Raw genomic sequence first — 23,118 nt, forward strand, 5'->3', positions numbered from 1 at the left:
TAGGAAAACAGTGGCTCAAGTGAAAACAACACGCAAGAAAGTGATTACAATGATAGATGCCAGCGGTGCCCCTGAGAAGAGTGTTTGACAAGAGAGAAGAAGAAAACAACAACAATAAAGACTTATTCAGAAGGATATGTCTTAAACAATTCGGCTCAATGAGATTACACTTCAACTTTCAACAGTGGAAAGAATGACAGAAGTGCCTGCAAAAACTCCAGTCTAATCCCAAAACCAACACTACAAAGTCCAGGGAGGCCTGAATTCCATTAATTCATTTGACAAGTCTAAATCATTTCAAGGTCCCCATCTCATGTAAATGTCAATGAATAAGCTCCGAGGAATCAATTGAAGACAAGAGGGCTATAGACTAGCAAACACTCAAAACACGTTGGAGTATAATGACAGGAAAATAACTAAGAAAGACAGATGGATTGCTTGTGTTCAACAGGCGATAAAAAATCCTCCAAAGGGCTCTTGTCATTTAGAAACTACCACAGTGAAACAAACCACAGTCTGCAGATTTTATATGCAGGGCATGTATCAAATCAGTGGTTATATAAAACATTTTACAGCAAAAGTAATTGGAAAATGAGGCTAGTGTCCTCTTGAGTTGACACCAGTTCCATCTATAAAGCCTCAGAGAATAAAAGTGACACGCAATCTCAGCTGTGATTAAAAGTATCCCAGCCACCAATGACTTGCCACTGTTTTGTAAGGCCAAAAATGAAAGGAACCCCCTCCCGCCCTCCCCCCATTATGCCACTGATAATGCTGTTACCTAAATTATTAATCCCACATCTCTAGCCCTGGAATGTTTTTTATTTTTTTTTTACTTTTTAAACTATATTGTGGTGTGAAGAAAATGGCCAAGTTTGACCTTATCCGTTTTAGTATCAGTGAAAGCTACAAACATGGTTCTCAAAGTTGACTTGACATTGGTTATTCAGGGTGTATCAGGAATGTAAAGGTTAAGGCACTGAATCAGGGGACATTTTACCCTTCATTAGTCATTATTTTGCACAATGCGGTTCAAGATTTTTCGTAGGAAACACTACTCAGCCTGTGAAAAACGTATACTGTGCAGTGTTTCCTATTCATGAATATCAGTCACATGACCTTTTACATCATCACGCTCTTTTTCCAACTGACTGTCGCCATCTTGAGTACCTACCGGACGGGCGGGGCCTTATATACTGTCTATGGGCGGGGCAAGTACCAACCGTACCAACTGACAAGCTTGCTACAATTTACAGCTTCGTACGGATACAGTAGCTAAATGGCTACGAAAGGCAACATTTCGCACCTCGAAAAGAAACGTTACTTTCAAAAAATATCCTCGTTAGGATGTGATCCCTACTCGATACCCGATATGTTCTTCCAGCCTCTGTCCGCTGCTACCGAACTACCAATCCTGGCATTCAATGACATATATATTTACCTTATACATAATCCGTCGCCATACACTGGTGAAAGCCTCAAAGCGTACAAGAGTACCGAGGCATATCGATACTTTGTTGCGGGCTGGGTCCTTGACTCGAAGATATGGCACCTTCACAAGAAGAAGATGTTTCTCGTAAAAGGAAAGGTAAGTGTTCTTTTAACCCAACTTTGTAAACAGCAAGCATAACAACAAGGCTATCTAGACTAACTTCTAGCTGTTCTCTATTGTATGTCAGCACAAGGGGTAGCTAAATCATCTGGTCATGGTTTCAAAACAAACTACAAGAACGAATGAAAAGCGTCGTTTTTTTCATGTTTTGGGGAGGAAATAACAGGCATGTTCTTTTTTAAGAGCTCTCTCTCTCATATAATTCAGTTCAAGATTGCTTTAACAAGTGTTTTTACTGTAACAATTAGAACATTGACAGCATTAAGGGAAACAGTAACATGTAACATGAACTACACATACTCACTCTCTCTCTCTTTCTCTCTCTCCACTCCCTTCGTACACTATAAAAAAAACGTGTGTAACTTGGCACTGTGTTGCAAATGCATTGATTGACAACTGAGTTGATTCTACTAGACTAATTGGTCTGCTGTCTTCTCTTAAGGTGAACCACTCTCAGGCCGTCAACATGACCCCCACACAACCATGAATTGTGGTCCATGATGATGGGACAATTTTAATGGCCCACTGCACCTGCAAAGCGGGACTGGGCGAAGCATGCTCGCATGCAGCTGCTCTCATGTATGCTGTCTTAGCAGCGGTAAATCTTAAAGATGGACTGTCCAGTACAGAGATGCCCTGTGCCTGGGTTCTTCCGAGCAAAACTGGCATGGTGCAGTACGAGGAAATCTGCAACATCATCATTTAGCAGTTGTCCATCGGCAGCAAGCAGAGGAGGAAGTCAGTTGATGTTACTGGTTAACAGAACATGTGACTTTGTCATTTTTGTGCCAAGTGGTGGAATGAATGAATGAGTTTTGAGATCTTTCTCATGGACTAAAAGTAGCAATAACACACTATGAAAATACTGCGGAAGGAAGTCAAGTATCCACATGTGGTGACCACGTACCCGCCTCACAATCACCTTGTGTGGCTAAATTTAACGTCACATGACTGGTCGCCGGTCACGAATTGTAGTGTATACGTACGACATTTGAATCCACTCATGAGAATGTGTTGTGCACAGTTTTGCTAGAAACAGCTGCTGCTGAGACTACAAATAAAGGCTAATGAGGTTGACATTCGCAGGCCAGACAACCAAAACAATAATCCAGAATAGACTAAAATGCTCTATGGAGCTGAAGGGAACTGCAAAGTCTTCTTTGTTGGTCCGTCACCATGTGTGACACCTTTCACAGTACTGTGATTGAAACATAAACAAAACTGATTAGTGCAGCTTCAAGTAAAATAAAAAATTTATGATTTTTAAAATCGATTTAAAAAAAAAAAAAAGTTATAATACAGTGAGCGCTTGTAATTGATTACATTCTAAAGCGGATGCACCTCTTTCAACATGAATGTTCCTGTGATTATTGTAGCTGATAGTGGCAGTCATTCACTCTTATCACTATCTGCCATAGGCAAGCTGTGGAAAAATACCAGTTGGTTGGAGGCATGTGTTCAAAAACTGACCACTGTAAGGTTTGGAGGCCAAGAATCGCAGCAACTGGCCAAGTACTGCTGAGTCATCGTATTGAACAATGGCCCTGTCAACACACTGCAGATAAAATATGATTATTTTGTGCTTTGGGGCAATGCAAGTTTGACTTGTTGCACCTTTGGGATCCCAACAGACCTAGAAATGAGCGAGCAGAGGCTCAAAGGGCAGCCAGACTCGAGCCCTTGGCCAAGTGCTCATGGCGTGCTGAACATGTGAGGTTACTGAAAACAGACCCTGTAAGACCCTGGCAGTTTTTAGGACTGTAACAACTACAATTATTGCTGTTATCATAAATATAAAGTTAATATATAGCTTTGCACCTGCATTTTTGTTGGTCCTTACATTTTCACCCTTTGTCTCTGCTTTGTTTGTCTTGATTTATTGAGTGTATGTTTGAAGAAAATGTATTATGTTGTAATTGTAACAAGGCCTCCAAACCATATGCCCATAGCATAGCGGTAGCATAGGAATATTTGCATAGGAGACACGAAACAATAACGCAGCGTATTGACACATTCCTAAATGACTCACTTGTACTAAAGCTACGGTTTATAAGACATTTGCAGTCTTATAGTTTCAGCTGGTTTATTATCAAGCTATTACACAGTTGAATTGTAATTGTCTTCATAGCAGCTTTTTATATTTGTATTCTTCCTGTCATTTATAATAGCTGCACTGAGTGCTCCATTTGTCCATCACTGAGATGGTGCTTAGTGCGATCAGAGAAGCTTAATGCGTGAGCATAAAGAAGAATTGTACAAATAATATGAGGAAATATGACACTTTAGTCTGGTGTACTTAGGTTTAGTTTGCAAGGCTTTAGTACATAGAGTTTTCCTGCTTTAATCAATATTTTTTAGGGCTGTCAAAATTAATGTGATAATAAGTGAACACAAATTCCTTTTAACGGCACTCATTTTTTTGACACGCCATTAATGCACGTGCTTTCTGTGATTTGGGCCTCGGGCTGCTCCGAAGTTTGGGAAGCAGCAGTAACGTTGTGTATGGCTAGCAGAAAAAAACTTCTTACTTTACTTCCTTGAGCGGAAGTAAATGAAGAAAGAGGTCTTTTGAATGAAGTTCCATTTCAAAGCCCTTCCAGATGGTTCTCTCCACAAGACTAAAGTTATTTGTGTGTACTGTTGATGTGAACTGAGTTACCACCGGACTACGTCCAGTCTCAAATACCCCTTGAGCATTAAAAAAGATATCCCTTTTAAAGCACATTTAGAACAGATGAAAATGTTTGATTCATTTGCAATTAATCACAAGTTAACTATGGTCAATCATGCGATTAATTGCGATTTAAATGTTTTAATCAGTTGTCAACCCTAATATTTCTATATTTACAAAAGAGAAAATGACTATATGTTATATAAAAGGGGTCAAATCCACAAAGATAATAACCCAACTCTGCAACCCTACAGAGCATATTAGCTTCTTTTAGATCAAGGTTTTGGTTTTCCAGCTGGCAAACATTGCTGTCATCAACAGTGATTCTATTCACAGCAGTTTCTTTCAGCCTAAAGGCATTTGGTTTTGAAGCATTTATTGGTGATTTCTCACGGTAGAAAGTGCGGCGACGGGAAGCCCAAGTGTTGACGCCTGCGCAGTATGCTTGTGTTTACGTCGACAGGTGTATCGGGTGCGATCATGCATCTACCTTTTGAAGCTAGAGGGCTGCATATGAATATGTGGAGTTGGGCATGGTCTGCAAAAAGCTGCAGTGGAGAGAGGTGTGGGGATAGAGCAGGAGAGCAGTGTCAGGGGAGTTGATTGTCTCAGCTGTTCGTTCTTATGCTGATCAAATCTCTTTTTATATGCATTAATTTAATGCATTCATTCTAACTTCCGACTTTTAGACTTTTTTGAAGATGGATATATCATTTGTTGCGTGTAAATATAAATGTGGATACCGTTAGTGATAGTGACATGCTCGCTACAGTCGCATTTCTAGTGATGAATCGGCGAAAACATGTTTTATTTCAATGAGTCACGGCTTTGTTCTAACACCGCTGGGCGCTCCCTCTCTTCACTCACTCTCTATCTCGCTCCACCATATAACACTACCGTGCTTTCGGGCAGTTGTTGATGCTCCTCCGCTGAGGATTTTAAAATGAATGCGCTGTCGATTCTACACATCTCAATTCTCCGGCGGCAGCCACTAGACGGATCATGGATGATCCATTTGGGTCGGACTTGCGTTTATTTTTGTCAGTGTTTAACCGCTTGAGGTAAGTTAGCCTACTGCTAATGTTTAGCGTCATCTCAGCCTCGAAAGCAAACATACTGTTGTGCTGTTCTTTCTCTACTAATGCAGCATCTATTCAACAAATTAATATATACTTTATAATGATATGACAAAATGTACTGTATACATAACTTTTTGCTGTCGATGCTTTAAACACGTATCTGATGTCAGCCTTCTCCGCACAGCATGTGCTCTCCGTGCAGTGCGCAGTAACACGTGTTGAAAATAAACAACAGTGATAGTTTTTATTTCGCCTCTAGAGGCCTCTATTGTAATGCATGATGCCAGCAGACCCTTCTCAGCTCTCGCGTACTGTGTAATGAATGACAGCGCGCTTCTCAGCCGCTCCAGCAACGGACGCAACCAGAAAAAACTATCGGTGCCGATTAATTGGCAAAACCGATGAATCGGTCGACCTCTACTTATAACCTCAGCCTGTCAGTCAGTCACCAGGGCATAGAAACCACTGTTGTGCCTGCTTGTCTCAGAGGAAGTGTAACGTCAACAGCAACTGCTTTTGCCTCGCCATTAATATCATATTGCAGCAAACGCTGTCTGCTTGAAGTTTAGAAAAACTGTAACCACACCTGAAACCACTTTATCGGCATCGCCGTGACTCTCTATGACTTCAACAAAACTGCAGAGCCGACGTAATTTTCCCGCACCTCTGCATGCACGCGCATCTGTCGGAGCGCCGCTCTCTGTCAATATTCAGAGATTCGATTTTGACGACGTAGTAAAGGCGGCAGGCTGGTGTTGCTAAGGCAGCCGCCTTAGCTGCAAAGTGCTGCGGGAAACCCTGTCATATATATATATATATATGTGCCTATAAAGTAGCTGTGATCGTTGATTCGATAATTATCTGCTGCCTAACTAAATACCTATTCATTTACAAGATGCAAATTTTATTGATTTACACTGTCAAGAAAATCTACAACTATTCTCAGACCAATTACAATGAAGACAGAATCACAGCAACCTTTCACCAAGGCTGTAACTGTATTCTCTGTGGTTCTGAAGGAGTCATCGAGAGTTTTCATTGCCATTCCTTCCTTTTTTTTTTCAAGAACATCTTCACAACAAAGATGTTTTGCTGTCGCCAGCCTTCATGGGAGAAGTATCACACAAAAATATGGAGAAGACTTCTCTAAGGTTACATGAGGACTTTTTTTTCCGGTGCATGTGAGACAGGCAGCATTTGAGAGGAGTAGGTATTGCAAGATCAGGCTTTCAGAAGTGGAAAACAGAGTGTGACTGAGCCGACAGCAGTCTAACAGCCGGATTTCAACCAAACACATCCTCGCAACTCTGGTGCTGTACATTAACGTGGTGTTCATTCACACAAAAAAAGCCTCTGAACGTGATCCAGGCAGTGATTTTGTTTTAACACAATGCAATTGGGGATACAATTATCTAAACATAAGGTGACCGGTGAAATCGTGATAACAGTCAGTATAAAAACATACTTTTTTTTTTTTAGGAGCAATGCTTTTTTTATGCCTTAGTTTTCATCAGTTTGTAGGATAGGGGAGTAATTGTTTATGTGGGAGAAACCTCATCTCAACCTTTCCTGATGTATAGTCCAAACTTAACCAACATGTCAACTAAATTCTGAGACATCCTAGCCTGGATTCCAGCCGAACTTAGCCCTGCCCACAACATTTGAGGTTGGGAAGTTCGGTCTGGACTTGATCCGTTGTGGAGAAACTATGCTCCGACCAGAGCTGTTCGGACCAATCAAATTATCAGGGCTTTATATGATGGACAGATGGTCAACAGTAACTTAAAGGGAAATTTCACCGCTGGAAAGCTGAATATATCTTTAAATTGGGTCACTAATGTAGTAGAAATGTGAAAAGAAAATTGAAATTGGTGCCTTCTAGGCCGAGATAAGTCAGAAATTTTTTTTTGGCTCATATGGATGAAAGACACCAAATCCCAGAATGCACTTGCTTTGCTGCTGTATGAGGCCACTCACAAGCCACGCCTGCCCTTTACAGACACGTTTCACCGTGGCTCAAGTGGTGTTACACATTTTAAAACATGCTTTTTTGGCCACAGCTGATACATTATCCGGACTTCTTTCAGCGGATTGATTGATAGCTCCAGAGTGAACAGAACTGTGTCCATGGCCACGCTCTGCTATGCATGGCAACGGTGTGTTATCGCTAACAACGGTCTGTTATCAAGAAATAACAGACCGCATTCTATATTAGAAATTCAACCAATCCATGTAATAAAAAGAAGGCTAACACATAGCTACTAGCATTAGCTCTTGGTGGGCTGTGGTATAAACATCTATAAACAACGCCCGTACATTTGCGTGGGATGTAGCTAGAATTGTCGGCATTTTAGTCACAAACACCATGCGCGCGCAGTTAGCAGTTGGATACAAATCACCCCATTTCTGCAACAGGCAGTCCTTGGTAACACAGCCCGCCTCCACTAGTAGTCTTACCCGGTGACAGAGCAGCAGGCTGGATTGTCCACAGCAATATTTCCACAACAACAACAACACAGCACACAGTCTCTGAACTCACGTTGGGAGTTTCGTTAAAGTTGGATGTAGTCCAGTTTGTTTAATGGTGAGCGGACACTTGCATGTAGGATTGGTGAACAGATGTACGGCGCGTTGGCACGAACCCTTTGTTTACGCACTCGATGAGGTTACTTTTACCGCCGTTAGGAATCGCACCACCACCGCTGGTCTCCGTGCAGGCAAAGCTTCGCGTGTTGTGGAGTATTGCGTCTGTAATAAAGTGTCCTGCATATTCTCCGATGTGTTCCAATGTATCCTGGTGGTACACGTGTGTGGTAGTTTGAATGCACATAATTGTTGTTCTAAAATTTCAAATTCGGGATGAACAGTTTCTGCTCCTGCTGAAGCTAGCGGCGAAGGATTCAAGATGGCTGAAAACCGTTTTTACCTCGGCAATCTCCGGAAAAAGCCGACAGTCCAACCCCCTTTGGGCTATGCGGAAGTGGCTCCTAGTACAGGCTGTAGTCTTTTGCCTCTGGGCAAAAAAACCTCAGATGATGCAAAAATCGTCATTTTGCATCATCTGAGGCTTTTTTACAGACCCACAATACAGAGATCTCCCCTCTCAGGGGGACATGAGGGAGGGAATCACGGTCATTCAAAAATACTACCAGGTTTCTACTGATACAAAGCTTAATGCTAATCGGTGAAGTTTCCCTTTAATCAACCACGTCACCAAAGAGCGCTTGGGTTGAATTCGGAGAATTGAGATGCGTAGATTCCGCCATCGCATCTGTTATAGAAGATATCGACAGTGCATTCATTTTAAAATCCTCAAACTCAAGCTGATGGTGTCGCTGCGACTGTAACGTTATATGGTCGCGCGAGAGAGCGTGACTGAAGAGAGAGAGCGCCCAGCGGCGTTGGAACAAAGCCGTGAATCTGAGAAATAAAACGTGTTTTTGACGATTCATCACTAGAAATGCAACTGTAGCAAGCATGTCACTAACGTTATCCACGTTCATATTTAGGCGAAACAAATGATATATCTAGCTACAAAAAAGTCTAAAAGTCAGAAGTTAGAACAGAAGTGCAAATAGTGGTTGCTATGGAGACGATAGACCGTCTAGTCTCATTGGTTTTGAGTGGTTGAGTTCTGTTGACAGTTGAGTTGAGTTCCGTTGCTCTGATTGGTTGTAGGTCTATCCAGTTGAGTGCAGAGGCATTTTCTTTCCTGGTTCGGTTGGAACACGCCCCATAATCACAGCCCAATGGATCGGTATCAGACTCCTATTCTGACTAGAATCTGAGTATAACCACGTCAGGCTAGAGACATCCCGTATTGGACAGATTTACATTTTTTTGATCCCCATGAGTTCATAGTTTTTGTAAGTGCAGCGGATGGGCAGATATTGTAGAAATAAATAAATAAAAGAAGTAATGTGATAGAATGTAAGCTGGGATATTGCTGAATAAACCACATTTGACAACCTTTCTATACTACCTTAAGAACAATTTTCAGTGTTTGTTCCATACATACCACTGATCCACTTTGCATCAGGATCATGTATTTGGAAGTTTCTTTGAAAGAGGTCATCCAGTGTCAAATGTGAACCAAAGGGTTTACCACCATCATCTACAGAATAAAAGAAAATGTATGTAATATACCATCAACAATTAATCAACTGTAATAAATTACAATCAAGTCTCAAAATTCAGCTACAAATCATTTGAGAAAAATCAGAGGCTACATCAAAAGCACAGATATGTTATCCCATGATCTGCTCATACATACAGTACATCACACAACGAACGTAATAGCTCTTTTGCATCGGGACGAAGCGGCAGTTTCCATTCATTTTCCACAAACTGTGTGCCTGTGATGATCTAATGGATCTGCAGGGAGCCTCACCTTTTGACAGCAGAACAATGGACAGACCAATGAGAGACAGCACCGCCACAATAACCAGCAGGGAGATGCCAATGCCCTTCCAGTTTTTATCTCCCCCAATAGGCCCCGTGTCCTAAACAAGAAGAGAAAACAAAGCATGTCAATAACAATCAATCATGTTAATAAAAACAAAATAACACCCAGGAAAGAAAAGGGGGGTGGGTTGATATATTAGGTAAGCAAACGCTTGTGGGGTTTTGAGCAGCTTCCCCCGGTGCAGCTAGCTGCTGAAGTGTCCTTGCACAAGACTGAGGATTAAGCCTTTCATGCAGGGGTTGACTGAGCCTGAGCATAAATCCGAGGGGACACGGAGGGCACAACTTCCCCCTTTTGGGCATTAATAAAGTAGGCTATATTTAAGACTGAAAGCACCCGCTGTGCTCTGTAAACACGTGGAGTTTAAGTTGCTAAAGCATAGCAGTGTTTGTCCCTGGCATCCCTAAACTCTTCTGAACAAAGGAAAAAAACTGTCTGAAAAAATTCTATATACACATTTAAAGCATGTAAAGTCTAAGTTTAATCATATTTAAGTCTGTCCATAGTAGGGATGTTCATAATCAACTGTTTAACTGTTGACCGACAATAAGAATTCTGACCGATTAATACTATAAGTTGCTAACAGTTAAAAACATGATTAAAACTTTTTTGCATGATAAAGGATATATAGGCTCTACAATGCATTTACTAACTGCTAGGTAACTTGCTAGTGCTAATTATGCACTAGGAAGTTGCGTTTTAGCTTTCTTTTAGCTGTCCGTGGCTCTCTGCTGGACGGCGCTCACAGCTGAGAGCTACGTGACACATGAAACTATATCAATGAGGACTGGCCGGGTAAATCAGCTGTCCTACACACAGAGCATAACAGGCAGACACACAGCTGACAACCTTGCAGGTGAATGCGGTGGAGATGGGCTCGGACATACACACCGCGGACCACTGGGGTACTTGTGTCGGTCGCGCAATCGGTTCCACGAAAGTGGCTACATGTTTCCACGAGAATGCACGGAACATTGTGGCTGTGCGACTAGTACAAGTCCGCCTTTGTCTGCGTAATGCGGAAAGTATATGTCCAAGTCTCCCGGACTGGTGAACTGGGTCTCAGTTAACGGTTAATGATCAGATAACGAGGGTCAGCTATCAGTCAGAAAATAAACTCTAAATTAGCATCCCTAATCCATAGGACCATTAAGACCACAGCAAATATTGGCACAAATCAGAGCTGCTTATTCTTTGTAAAAACAGAGCAGCAACTGAAGAATCTACAAAACAAGTTGAACTTCTTTACAATTCCCACCGTCTTCTCATAAAACCTGAATTATGTCAAGTGCTGCAGGGACAGTGTTAGGAAGAAACTGAAAAGGACCACCAAGGTTCTCTATCCTATTTAAAAACCCTGCTAACTTGGTTGTTGACTTGAGGATAGCTTGAGGGATCAGTACACAAATTCACTGCATTGGTCTCCAATAAAAAAGCCCAAATTCAGGATAAAAAGCTGGAAACAGGCTTGGCTATGATAAGCGTGATCATATGATCATGTTTCTTACAGAGCTGAGCAGATGGTGGATGATGAATTGCCGAGTCAGAATCTGCCCAAACAAGAGTGCTGGATTCCAAATCATCCAATTCAGATTTATTTTTTATTTGTTTTATTTTTTATTTTTTTCATCATAGTGACTTTACTTAATCAGAGTATCTAGAGAGGTATTACGTATATCTAAAAATGTACAAGCAAAGTTTGCCAGAAATTGGATTTCCATATTTGATAGAGGTGATACAATACAGAAAATCCCATAAAGTATTGTTACAGCCTAAGTAATGAAAAGTTTCTCCTTTTTAATATGTTATATGGATTTGCATGAACACATATTCCTTTAGTTTTCCAAAAGGTCATTGATTGACAGGTGATGTTAACTTTGAAAGTAAAACCTAAAGCCTTCTCAAATCTGGTACTTGAAAACCCCCCAAAAAACAACAGAACTCTACTTGTTCTGTTTTCCTTGTAAATGAGTAGACCTGCTTCTTGGAACAAACCCATAGGCTTGTGGAGTTGTCACTGTCCCTACTGCAGAACTTGATGAAAGCTTCTCAGTGTAAACAGGGCAGAACAATTCTCTGAAGACCAGGCCCATTTTTGGACTCATCTCAAACTTTTTATCTACTGTCTGACATGAATTATGCAGAGCAGTCTTCTAAATAAATCTTGCTCGCTTACAGAGCCCCAAGCTACTGAAAACCTGTCTGTGTATTTATGGATCTTTTCATTATTTTCATTGGGAGGATGATTCACAGATAAATATCCTGGAGCCTTGCCAACTCTACTTCACCCCCCTAGTTCTACTCTACAAAGTTAGCCTCACACCTAGTCCCCACAGCTTCTCCATATTAACATTGTGCATCGCTCACAAGAGAAAAGTAATTTTCCTCCAGTCTAGATTTAACATCATTTTGTTTGTGTTGTCTTTGTTTTCTGTTTTGTTTGGCCTCATTAACTAGAGCAACCCTCATTACACATCAGGAACACTATTTGCCATTGTGATTTCTTCATCAGATCATTATTCATAGACCTCCAGTGATACACTGAGCTGACAGGTCGTTATGTTCCAGATAGTGTACATTTTCATGTGCTGGAATTCACTGAGTCTCGTCAGCCCCTGCTGTGAAAATGTGCCTTAAAGAGTTGTTCAAACGCTGCTATATTTCCATTTTGAAAACCATTTAAATGGCCACTGAAGAGATCCATTAAATATCTCCATCTACAATTTTAAAGAGCCAATTCTGAATGTCCAGCTTCCAACCAAAGACAAACCAAATTCACTTGAATTTAATTAGATCCAAGTCAGTTCATTTACAAAGAACTGGCAAACACTTCTATAAACAACAATGGCTAACATACTGTATGTGCACCATAGACCTCAACAGTCCCTCCCCTCATCCGAGAGAGCTTAGTTTCCGGAAGTGAGTTTCCCATTAATTTCTCCAATCGACATCTGAAAAAATCCGTACATAAAGAGTTTTAGACCATGCCTTAGGCTAACTAGCTACGACGTGACTCATTAGCATACAACATATAATTTTGAGTGAAAAAAACAAACCAAAAATCCCCAAAAAGTCAAAGGTACAAGACTGTGTACATATTTTCATTTCCGAGCGAAGGAACTACTCATCCCATGAACCACCACGCACCACTGAATAATATAGTCGAAGACGACCACGAAAGAGCCTCTTGAACAACTTCCAATCGGACGACAGCCTTGCGCTAGAGCTTAGATTGGGCCCAAAAAATCAAGCCCGACCCTACCCGAGCCCGTGCACGTTGTGTCCGAGCCCGGCCCAGCCCGACACCTTAACTGGAATTATGAGCCCGAGCCTGATTTAAACCCGACAATTTTTTAATACGTGGGCCGTTATAACTGACATTCTCAACTACAATTCCGAGTTGATTGAACTACAGAAATCTGTTTAGAACGATCTTAATGAATAATGCAACAAGGACAAAGCATGTAAACTGCGCTGTTTGTTTATTCAGAATGGAATGGATTGCAAATGGATCCGATTGAAGAAACGTGAAAATAACTCCACCCTCGCTCTCAGCCGAACAGCGTGGGTAACAGATCAAGGCAGCAACATAATCAAAGCCCTGGAACCATATAGGGGACTTTCTTGTCTCGATCACCTAATTAATACTGTCCTTCGCCACGGTCTGCATGCTGACGCACTGGCCGACAACCGTGCTGCAGATGGGGGAGACACGATGTAGCACAGTCTACCTTACACTCAAGTCAGTGCAGGACGTGTAGCATACCCAGAGCTACTAATAAGACTAATAAAGTAATGATTAAAAAAACACAAATGCTTGATCAAGGGCCCGGCCCGGCCCGGCCCGAGGATAGCGGTGGAAAATATCAGCCAGGTCGGGCTCGGGCAGAGAATCTAAACTCTACCTCGCGCCCTTTTTCCTCCAAAACATAGTGCTTTTTATATAGTGAATGTACACTTATTAGCAGTTCTTCCAATAGTAATTGTGTAAAGAATATGATTGATATGACATATACAGTATGAAGGCTGCAGTAGTCTAGCTAAAGTGAACGGATAATGTTAACTACCGTTACCAACCTCCCTGCAAAACTCACAATTTAGTAGGTCTTGTCCCTCATGCCGGCCCTTACAAAACCCACAAGCTGACCCTCGGAAATAAAAACGTGATCCGATTTAAAGTGGTTTTCACCCCTTTGGACACTCTTGTTCTCGTCCTTGAAAAAAGGTCTAAAACTCTTATTTGTTATGTTTGTAGACAGGTATCTAGTTATCTATCCAGATTCTTAATCCCACCTACAAGGCTCTGATTGGTTGATGGATTATTCTACTAATACCATCAATACTCCCAACGGTGAGAGGATTATTAGGTAGAATCTCCTAAATACTTGACCTGAAAATACTCTTCTTACATCTTGTCCAAACCTGGTAAGCCAGTTAGCTCTTGCCTTTTGAAGCAAATGGTGCATCAGAGAAAAATATTTTTTAAAGATGCCAAGTCAAGGTCTTACTGTTTGTCAGCACCATGCTAGAAGGCTTGTTGGTTGCAAAGCAACACTATCTAACAGATACCAAATTATACTGTATCTCAGCTGCTCACCTGTCAGGAGAGGCAAAGCATTCCCTCTATGACGTCCAAGAAACCTGAAGTGCACATGCTATTTCTGACACTATCTTTGTGACAGCAAAATGTGATTTTACTTGTAGTGAAATGCACTCAACTATCTGCAGCATTGTGCCAGGTGCTGTTTTGAAGATACACACTTGCAGAAATTGAACTGCACAGAAAGCGGGCCATAAAGTGCACTGTGTTATAGAGCTGCTAATCTCAGTCATAATCTCTGTCTGAAATGAAGTCTCCGTCCCCACTGCGTCTATCCTGACAGTCAAACGCTTTGTGTAGTCACAGGATTAGTTGGCAGATCAATACCATTCAGCAGGAACATGCATAGAGTATGCTTTGGATAACACAAGTCACAGGAACACGTGAAGAGCCAAACCAACTGGCAGACAAACACTTAAACAGAATAAACTCGAAAAAGAAAGCCAGTTTGTGTAACTTCACTCTGTGACCTAGAAGCAGCATACATCAGAAACATGAAACAGCAGCTAATATTTATCACACTGTGGTTTCCTGTAAGTCCGTCAGGCTGAGAGCATGAACGCTGCTGGTTTCCAAGGCTCCAGCTCTTTTTCTACCAGAGATGGTGTTCTCTGTGGTTGAGAATCAATCAGAAGCACGATTCAGTAAACATGCAATTCACAAAGAAAGATTTCTCTCCGTGTAAAGATTGGGAAAAAAAGTTGAAATGATCTTTTTTTTTTCTCATGCTATTCATAGTCATTACATTATGTGGTAATATTTTAGTCAAATAACAATTGCTCTTAAAAGTAATCCACCATATATTTGAGCAGGGACTGCCCATTGATCTGACAGTTCATAATTTTGAAGCCCTATCTTGCACCCGGTGCAGCACAGCGCAAAGCCCGACGTAAGTGTCTTTGCTAGTTTAAGACCCACGCGGTTGTCAATTTCCTGTCCAGCACCCACGTCGTTTAAATGGCAAATGCACCTGCGCCCATCTGTGTGCCCATGGGTGTGCTGGTCTTACAGGGAGGTGTGTTCAGGTGCATTCTGGCCGTATTGCTATCTTGAGGCAGCGGGAAGTGATCATGCCATTGACCAACAAAAAGCTGGTCTAAAGTCAATAACGCTGCATTTCATTGTTATTTTAACAGAGCATTAGTAAAATGCTCCTAGGCTCGTGCACAGCGCACACACACTATGCTTGTTACACACACACAGGTAAGCGCAGCAGGACACAAACATGCAAAAGATTACAAAGAAAAATATTACGGTGCAAATCCTCCATCATAATAGCAATGCTCCAAGGTCCACACGCGCCTGGCTTTTAAAGGGAATGGGAGATGATCTCTGATTGGTTTATTGCATGTTACGGCCAAAACACACCTATCGATTAATGAAGACACTAAGTACAACCCTTTTGAACCATGCGCCCGGCGCACGGGCCCTTTTTTTCCACCGTCAAACTAGCAAAAGTGGATTTGGACACGCCCTAAACGCACCTGCACCAGGCGCTTCACAGCGTGCGCTTAGATCATTAAAATAGGGCCCATTGTCCCTAAGGCGTATTGCTCCGAAGGGCTGCTTCTCAAAAGCTATGCTACACACTAATTATTATGCACATATTTCCTGAGAAACGGTTCTTTGTTTTTGGGATAACAGACTGTCAGTCAAATGGCCTTCTGGTCCTTCCAACTAAACTAAACATTCTCAGTTACGTTTTCAAGGGAAACTTATTTTCCTCATACCAGTGACCGGTGTGCGTTGTGAAACGGTTGCAGTTTTAAACATGTTAACTTTCTCCATTGAACTACCTGGCTAGGTTGAAGCAACACAACTATGTGGTTGGGTTAAGGAAAATACAGTTTGGGTTCGAATAAGTTTGTTTGTTACGTAACTTAATAATTCATGTGGAATGCAGTTTAACTGGCATGTTGGATTTTAGTTTTTTTTTTTTTTTAAACACATTGCAACCAAACAGAAATTCTACGCAACGCTAAGTTTACTTATCAAGGCAACTTGGTTTTAGAAAATTGTGTTGTTTTAAATACCAAATTCCAAAGGACCAAACTGTGACAGTCCTTGTATAAAACGTTTTTTGGTTCAACAAAATCACCTTAAGATTTGGGAACATCCTGGATACAAAACGCTACATATATTGTACATTTCCTAATATTCAGTTCTATTAAGAGAGTGCTACAGAAGGTGGAAAGTGCCTTAAAAGATTGATGGCTTAAAAGCCACGACATCAAGTAAATCCCCCTGTGACTCCTTTTCGGTGAGCGTCAAAATAAGTTGTATTTGGTCTGTAAGTCAGCCTGAGGTGGTCTCTACGTTCTTCACTATTGCCTACGGCAGGGCCAAGCCAACCAGTCAGAGGGTTTAAGGTCTGGGATTAACCAGCGTATCCGGAGGAGGATAATTTTCCAACTTATCTCAACTCAAATGAGTCCAGTGAAGGCTTGTATCATGTGGACGCGCCGTCAGTGTTGTTGTCATTTCTTAGAATTCCTCATGGGGGAGACAGAAAGTACGCACTATAGATTTAAGCAACCAGTCCTTCCAGAACATTTTTTTTGTGACTGTTGTGGGCAAAAATCCTTGATTATGCGTTAGTTTTCTTAAAAAATGCGATGGAATATGCAGGATATTTATGCAATTTTATGCGATGAAATTGCGGGAACTTGTAAAAACTGCGGTTTGATGAAAAAGAGAAAAAAAGTGATTCCCCAACACCCTGCTTTTTTTTTAAACTTTATTTTAAAAAAGTTTACAGATATTCAGTCATCAAAATATGTAAACAAATAACATACAAAAATATATACAAACAATATAATATGAAAGTAAAAATGAAAGACTATAGTCTTAACAGAGGGAAATAAAAGATACAAAAGAGACAGACTTTCAAAAATCGTTAATATAGACAGCAGGAGCACTCAAACAAAGAAATTTGAGTAGACATCAGATATTAAGATAGCTTTCTTATTGGATACCAACTTAAGAGACTCAAAGTACATGTCAAATTCAACCTCCAACACCTGCTTTTCGATGATGTTCACGTTGAGTAATTACGTCACTTCATAACGTTCCCATGGCAACAGGGGAAAATGGCTGCTCTTGTGTGAAGTAAACGCAACATTTTTTCAACTTTCTGCTAAGATATATGTGACTTTTTTGCAACGAAAATGCGGGGATTATGAAATCATGCAAGCCTCGCATATTTTGCGTGGAAATCGGCAATTTATGCGGCGAAAGTGAGGCATATTTGAAAAAATGCGGCCCCCGCATGAATATGCGGACTTTGGCTGATTATGCATTGAATTACGCGCATAATCGCGTTTTTCTGGAGGGCCTGAGCAACAATTACGACTGATATTTAAATTTTTTTATATTGTCAGCGCCTTCTAGTGGACATTATAATTATCACAGGAGCAAAGCAATAAGTAAGCTAACAAAGTATAAGAGCGCCAAATTCTACATAAGGTGCAGGTTGGGGTGTTGTATGGGTCAGACAAACGCAGACACACATTTCCTCAGGAGACCCACTGATTGAGTCCCGATTGGAAAATAATAGTAAATGGCGATTTAATTTTTTGACTTTACAGAACAATATGAAATTTGTCATGTTCTGGGTTACATGTGTAACTGGGAGTGATGTAACATAACAAATGTCCATGATTTTAACCTACACCATGATCTTTTCCTAAACTTTAAGTAGTTTGGTTGCCTGAACCTAACCATGTAGTATTGCAGTTGCCTTTGACTTCAGGATTCTTCCTTGTGTCAGGGTATGTTGCAGAAATACAGAATACAGAAAGCACTGACAAGTGTTATTTTATATAAGTATATAAGCTTGTCACTCTGTACATAGAGTATATACAATACAATGTATGTCCCCTTATTTACTACTCATTCAATAATGTTGTAAATTAAAATGAGTCTCATATATCTTGCCAAAATGTGACCTGGGACTAACTCAGCTTAATTTCCAGTCTTAAGTGGTCCTGGAAGCTTGTTTTAGAGTGGTTTTGGCCTCATGGATATTATACCAATCTATCCAGACTGACTTCAGCACTCATCTGTTGACAATGACAAGCTAAAGAAATGGAGTGCATCCTGTGCCTCAATTCAATATTTTACTGAGCACTTTGGCGGACGGGAACAACATTTACATGATGAATTGGCAGAGCGAAATATTCATATAAATATCCCAGAGGCTGAATTTGAGAGATAATATATCACCTTGCTTTGAGTGTAGAGCTGGGACCACTTGACATTTCTGTCATATAAAAGCAGGGAGGGATGCTGTGCTTCAGCGGTTATCCAGGACACTGAATATTAAGAGAAAGCATGAGTGGGAGATGTCCTTTGGGTGTAGTAAAAGGCTTGCAAGGTTTTTCTATGAACATTGTAATCTTTGCAAACAAGATTTTGTGGCGACAGTAGCTTGGTCGCCATAAGGACATTGCTTGGGGACTGGGGGGTGGCAAGGGGATGCCAGTTCACCTCCTGGTCACTGCCGAGGTGCACTTGAGCAATGCACAGAAATAGAGCTGGGCGATTATGGAGAAAATCAAATATCCCAATATTTTTGACCAGATACATTGATGTCGACATTGCGGCGATTTTGTAGTGTTGACTAAATGGTGCTTGCACAAATTAATAACACAATATGAGTTTTGATAAATAATCACCAGTAATGTGGATACAATGTCTAAGTGGGTAAAGGCAAATAATAAAACAGCTAGAACAGTCTGGTAAGTTCAGAAAATGACATCACTTTACTGTAATGCAGCCTTTAAAACCAGGAAAAAGACAACACTTGTGTCATATCACTATATTATTGTTATGATAATAAGTAGCCACATATATCGATGCCGATATAATATCGATATATTGCCCAGCCCTTTACAGAACCCTCAACTGCTCGGGGTGCCTGAATATGGCAGCCCTATCACTCCCTATCTCTCTTAAAAAAAATATATATATATATATATATATTATAGCTCCTGTGTGTGCTTGTGTGTATTACAAGCCTATGTGTGTGTGTAACTGAATCTGAATTTCCCCAAGAGGGATTGAAAAATGATATCTTCTTCTTCTTAACTTAGGGAGATAAAGCAGTTTGGTGCAGATGGTGCAACAATGGATTCATTACTCATCTCAGACAGAAACGGGGTCATCTTCTGCATACAGGTACAGATAAAGTTACCAAGATAAAGTTCTAAGTCTGAAGCTGTCGTATTATTAATTGCGCACATCCAAACACACTGTATGATGTGCTTTATAGCATAATATATATCAGAATCAGTAAAGGTTCTATTGCCACAATAAATACACTTATTTGGAATTTGCCTTGGTGATAGGTGCACACATACATAAACAAACAAACAAATTAAACATTAATATAAAATAAACAAATACAGAAAACCAAAACAAACTTATTCATACCAAGTAACTGCTGCATAAGAAAAAAGGCTAAAAAATCAAAAATATGCCAATGTTCCTTCATTACCATGAACACACACACACACACACACACACACACACACACAAACACAGTAGTTTTAGACTCAATCCCACACACACCGTCCTGCTGCTGGAAATACTCACTAGTGCGGCAAATGTTTATTAACGCACCAAATAATTTATTTCTGTTGTTTTTGCACATCTTTGCACATAACCACACATCTCCTTCATAACTCTCGCACATACACAACACACTTAGAGAACGCACTTTCACACTTACAAAGAAAATACAAATATATATGAATACATCCTATCCATTAATAATTCCCATAACCCAATTAACTCTAGATGAACTACTGTATAACAAATCCTACTCATAACTTCTTTGCTGTTATGTCAATCATTTTGTTTGTTTTGTCCTGTTGTTGTGTGTTAATGTTGTTGCTGATACATCTGTCTAATCTACTCTGCCACCTTGTTGTCTTCTGTCAAATAGGACTAGTAACAAAAGTTTACCCCTGCTAAAAACTGCAGTGCCCGGCTTTCAGGAAATGTTCTTAGTGTCTGTGTCAAAGTGATGAACTGAAAGATGTCATGGACAAAGTCTACATGTGATCAGCTTTGTCAGTTATTATCTTTCTGAAACTGTAATCAGTAATCAGACCCAATCACAATGTTAGTTTCCTAAACTTTGGAAAACTCCTGCGTCCCGTACATAATATTATAATATTTAACGGCGCTGAGCAAACGGGGACGAGAAACAACTGGATAAACGCTCATCTCCATCTAAAATTTATGTTTACTAGTGCAGTGCCCGTTGGAAAAAAAGCCTGTTTGGAACGGCCGATTGCTTGGCCTGTGGTATTGCTGCTTGTAGAATTCTCCAAAACCAAATTGTACCCCAAAATGACTTACAGAAGGACCCCAAACCACTTAATATGCAACTCCCCTGTATACCCTACTACTGACTTACTGATTTACCTGGCAGAGAATGTTGCAGATTCAGAATGTAATCACAAAATATCACAATGACTGTGGAGTAATCAAACATTAGCATCATGGACTCATAGCAGTGTGCTACCCACCCGGCCTGTTATAAAAGCTGATCAGCACATATCTGCGTTCATCAACCACCAGAACGTGTGTGTGTTTCTGTGTGTGTTTCTGTGTGTGTGTGATCGTTAATGAATTTAACATTTCAGCAGAGGTGTTAATTTCCATACAGGTTTAGAGGCTTGACGGTTAACGGTGAAGTAGGGGATTTGGTTCGCGTGGGTATTTTGGCGACGGTAATGTTATTAGTTAGCAGTAGATTAATTAACCCGGGGTGAGTCTGATGAAAAGTGCTGTGTCTGCCCGGTTCAGCTCTGAGATTTTTCTCTCATTGCACAGCGCTGTGAAGGAATAATCTCCGAGATTACTTTATATTCTGCCTCTGGTTAGAAGTGGTGAATGTATGCTACAGCTCACAGCAACTTAATACGATATAGTGTCTATATATGGATTTTTGTTGAGTTTCCTCTTAGCGAAAAAATAGACACGGAAAAGAGTAGCGCCTTTTTTTCGCCAATCTTATTCCACACAACAGTCGCGATGTTCCTTTCAGCTATCTGCTCGTGCTCCAGGAAAGTGAAGAAAAGTTAGTTTGGTAAATCCAGCAATCCTGTAGCTAACGTTGGAAGCAGGAAAAGAGTCAAAGGCGGTAAACCCCCCCCATCACCACGCGCTGTTGTAAAGCATGGCAGGTTACCTTCCCACCAAACACGCCCCCAAACACGGACAACGATGTGTCTCAAAAACAGTGTCTGGTAGCCTGCCTATAAGTGGCATCACGCTCTGTCTGCCACTTGTTGGCTGTAGCTGGTTGTGCTTTGCACGTGTGGGATTCTGAAACGTCCTGAAATTCGGGAATTGTCGTTTGTTTATTCAAAGTCAAAGACAGTCCAAAGTAGTGCTACTTTGCACATTTTTGTGGGTCTGAGGTGTATGTCACATTTTTAAGTGCTCACTCAGTGTGCAGTGTGAGAGGGTTAGTGGCCAGAGGCTAGAGCGGCAAAAGCCAATGTGTGGTTCTTTTACTAGGGCTGGGCGATATGGCTGAAAACTGTATCACGATATAAGTGTTTCATATCGGTCGATATCGATAATTATTGATATTTTTTTATGACCTATTGAAAATGAGGACCAGGAGAAAAATATATAAAATTTAAACATTTTTATTTTAAAGTTAACCTTCCTCTAATTATAATCCCCTCAGTAATAAAAGCAGAAATGTCAACACAACCATGGAAAACACTCAAATAATTAAAATGTAAACATAGGTCTAAAATCACAATGAACGCTTAACAATTATCTCTTAACATTAAGGTGCAAAATTAAAGAATAAGTAAGAAATGCTTTATAAAGTGTCATAAAATAGTGCAGTGTTAAATATAAGAAACCTGAGAAGAAGGTTTAGTGCTAGGTTGGTAACCTGGAGTACCTCTCCGTGGTGCTCTGCTGCTTGTGCGGTGTAGCAGCTGCAGATGTTGCTGGACGTTGCTGGCGAATACGGCTTTGCTCCAAAGTGTGAGCGCGGCTAAGGTGGTAAAACAAGTTTGTGGTAGTACCAGTGTTGGTGGAGACGACGGTCTGATGACATTGGTCTGACTACTGTCAGACTTATAAAATCCCCAATGTGGCGCAACCAAACTTGATACTGTTACATGATTGGCTGTTAGAGTGTCACTCCCTACGTTGCTAGGTTACCAGAGAGTGAGTGCCTTTGTTCATGCAACCAAAACTTGCTTCACAACCTCTGGTTTCTTCTGATGAAGAAAAACAAGTTATCGAACGTTTTATCGACCGCATTTTCTATTGATATTAAGTGTCTATCGCGAGACATATCGTTATCGTTTTATCGCCCAGCCCTATCTTTTACCAATATATATTTAACGATATCTTTTGCATTTCTAATCCAAACAACGTCAAACTTGGCACTGCAGTTACTCGTGACCGTAGCAAGACACCTGTCAAGTTTTAAATACTTTGGACTAACGGTTCGAGAGATATGCGCATAACACACACACACACACACAGACAATCGTTCCTGCAATTTATAGATGGATGGATGGATGGATGGATGGATGGATGGATGGATAGATAAATGGCTTTCATATATCAAAACTTTGACTAACGTTAGCTTGGAAAGCTAATTTAGCTGTTGGGCCACAGACTAAAGAAAATGACACCACCCAAACT

At 40.7% G+C, this 23,118-nt stretch overlaps 1 protein-coding gene across 2 annotated transcripts in view; it reads right to left on the reverse strand.

Annotated features, from left to right (window-relative positions):
• LOC120570296 (inactive dipeptidyl peptidase 10-like) overlaps positions 1 to 23,118 on the reverse strand; it is a 154,201-nt gene that overhangs the window by 65,377 nt on the left and 65,706 nt on the right. Inside the window, exons 2-3 of one of the 2 annotated variants that reach the window (XM_039818563.1) lie at positions 9,753 to 9,864; positions 9,381 to 9,476 (exon numbers count right to left, since the gene is read on the reverse strand). In XM_039818563.1, coding sequence (XP_039674497.1) covers positions 9,381 to 9,476; positions 9,753 to 9,864 — 208 coding nt within the window. Of the gene's footprint in view, positions 1 to 1,441; positions 1,553 to 9,380; positions 9,477 to 9,752; positions 9,865 to 23,118 lie in introns of those variants that run through there. The other variant, XM_039818565.1, reaches the window with a different exon arrangement.

This window comes from Perca fluviatilis, chromosome 12 (assembly GCF_010015445.1).
Source record: "Perca fluviatilis chromosome 12, GENO_Pfluv_1.0, whole genome shotgun sequence".
In the NCBI taxonomy this organism is placed as follows: Eukaryota; Metazoa; Chordata; class Actinopteri; order Perciformes; family Percidae; genus Perca; species Perca fluviatilis.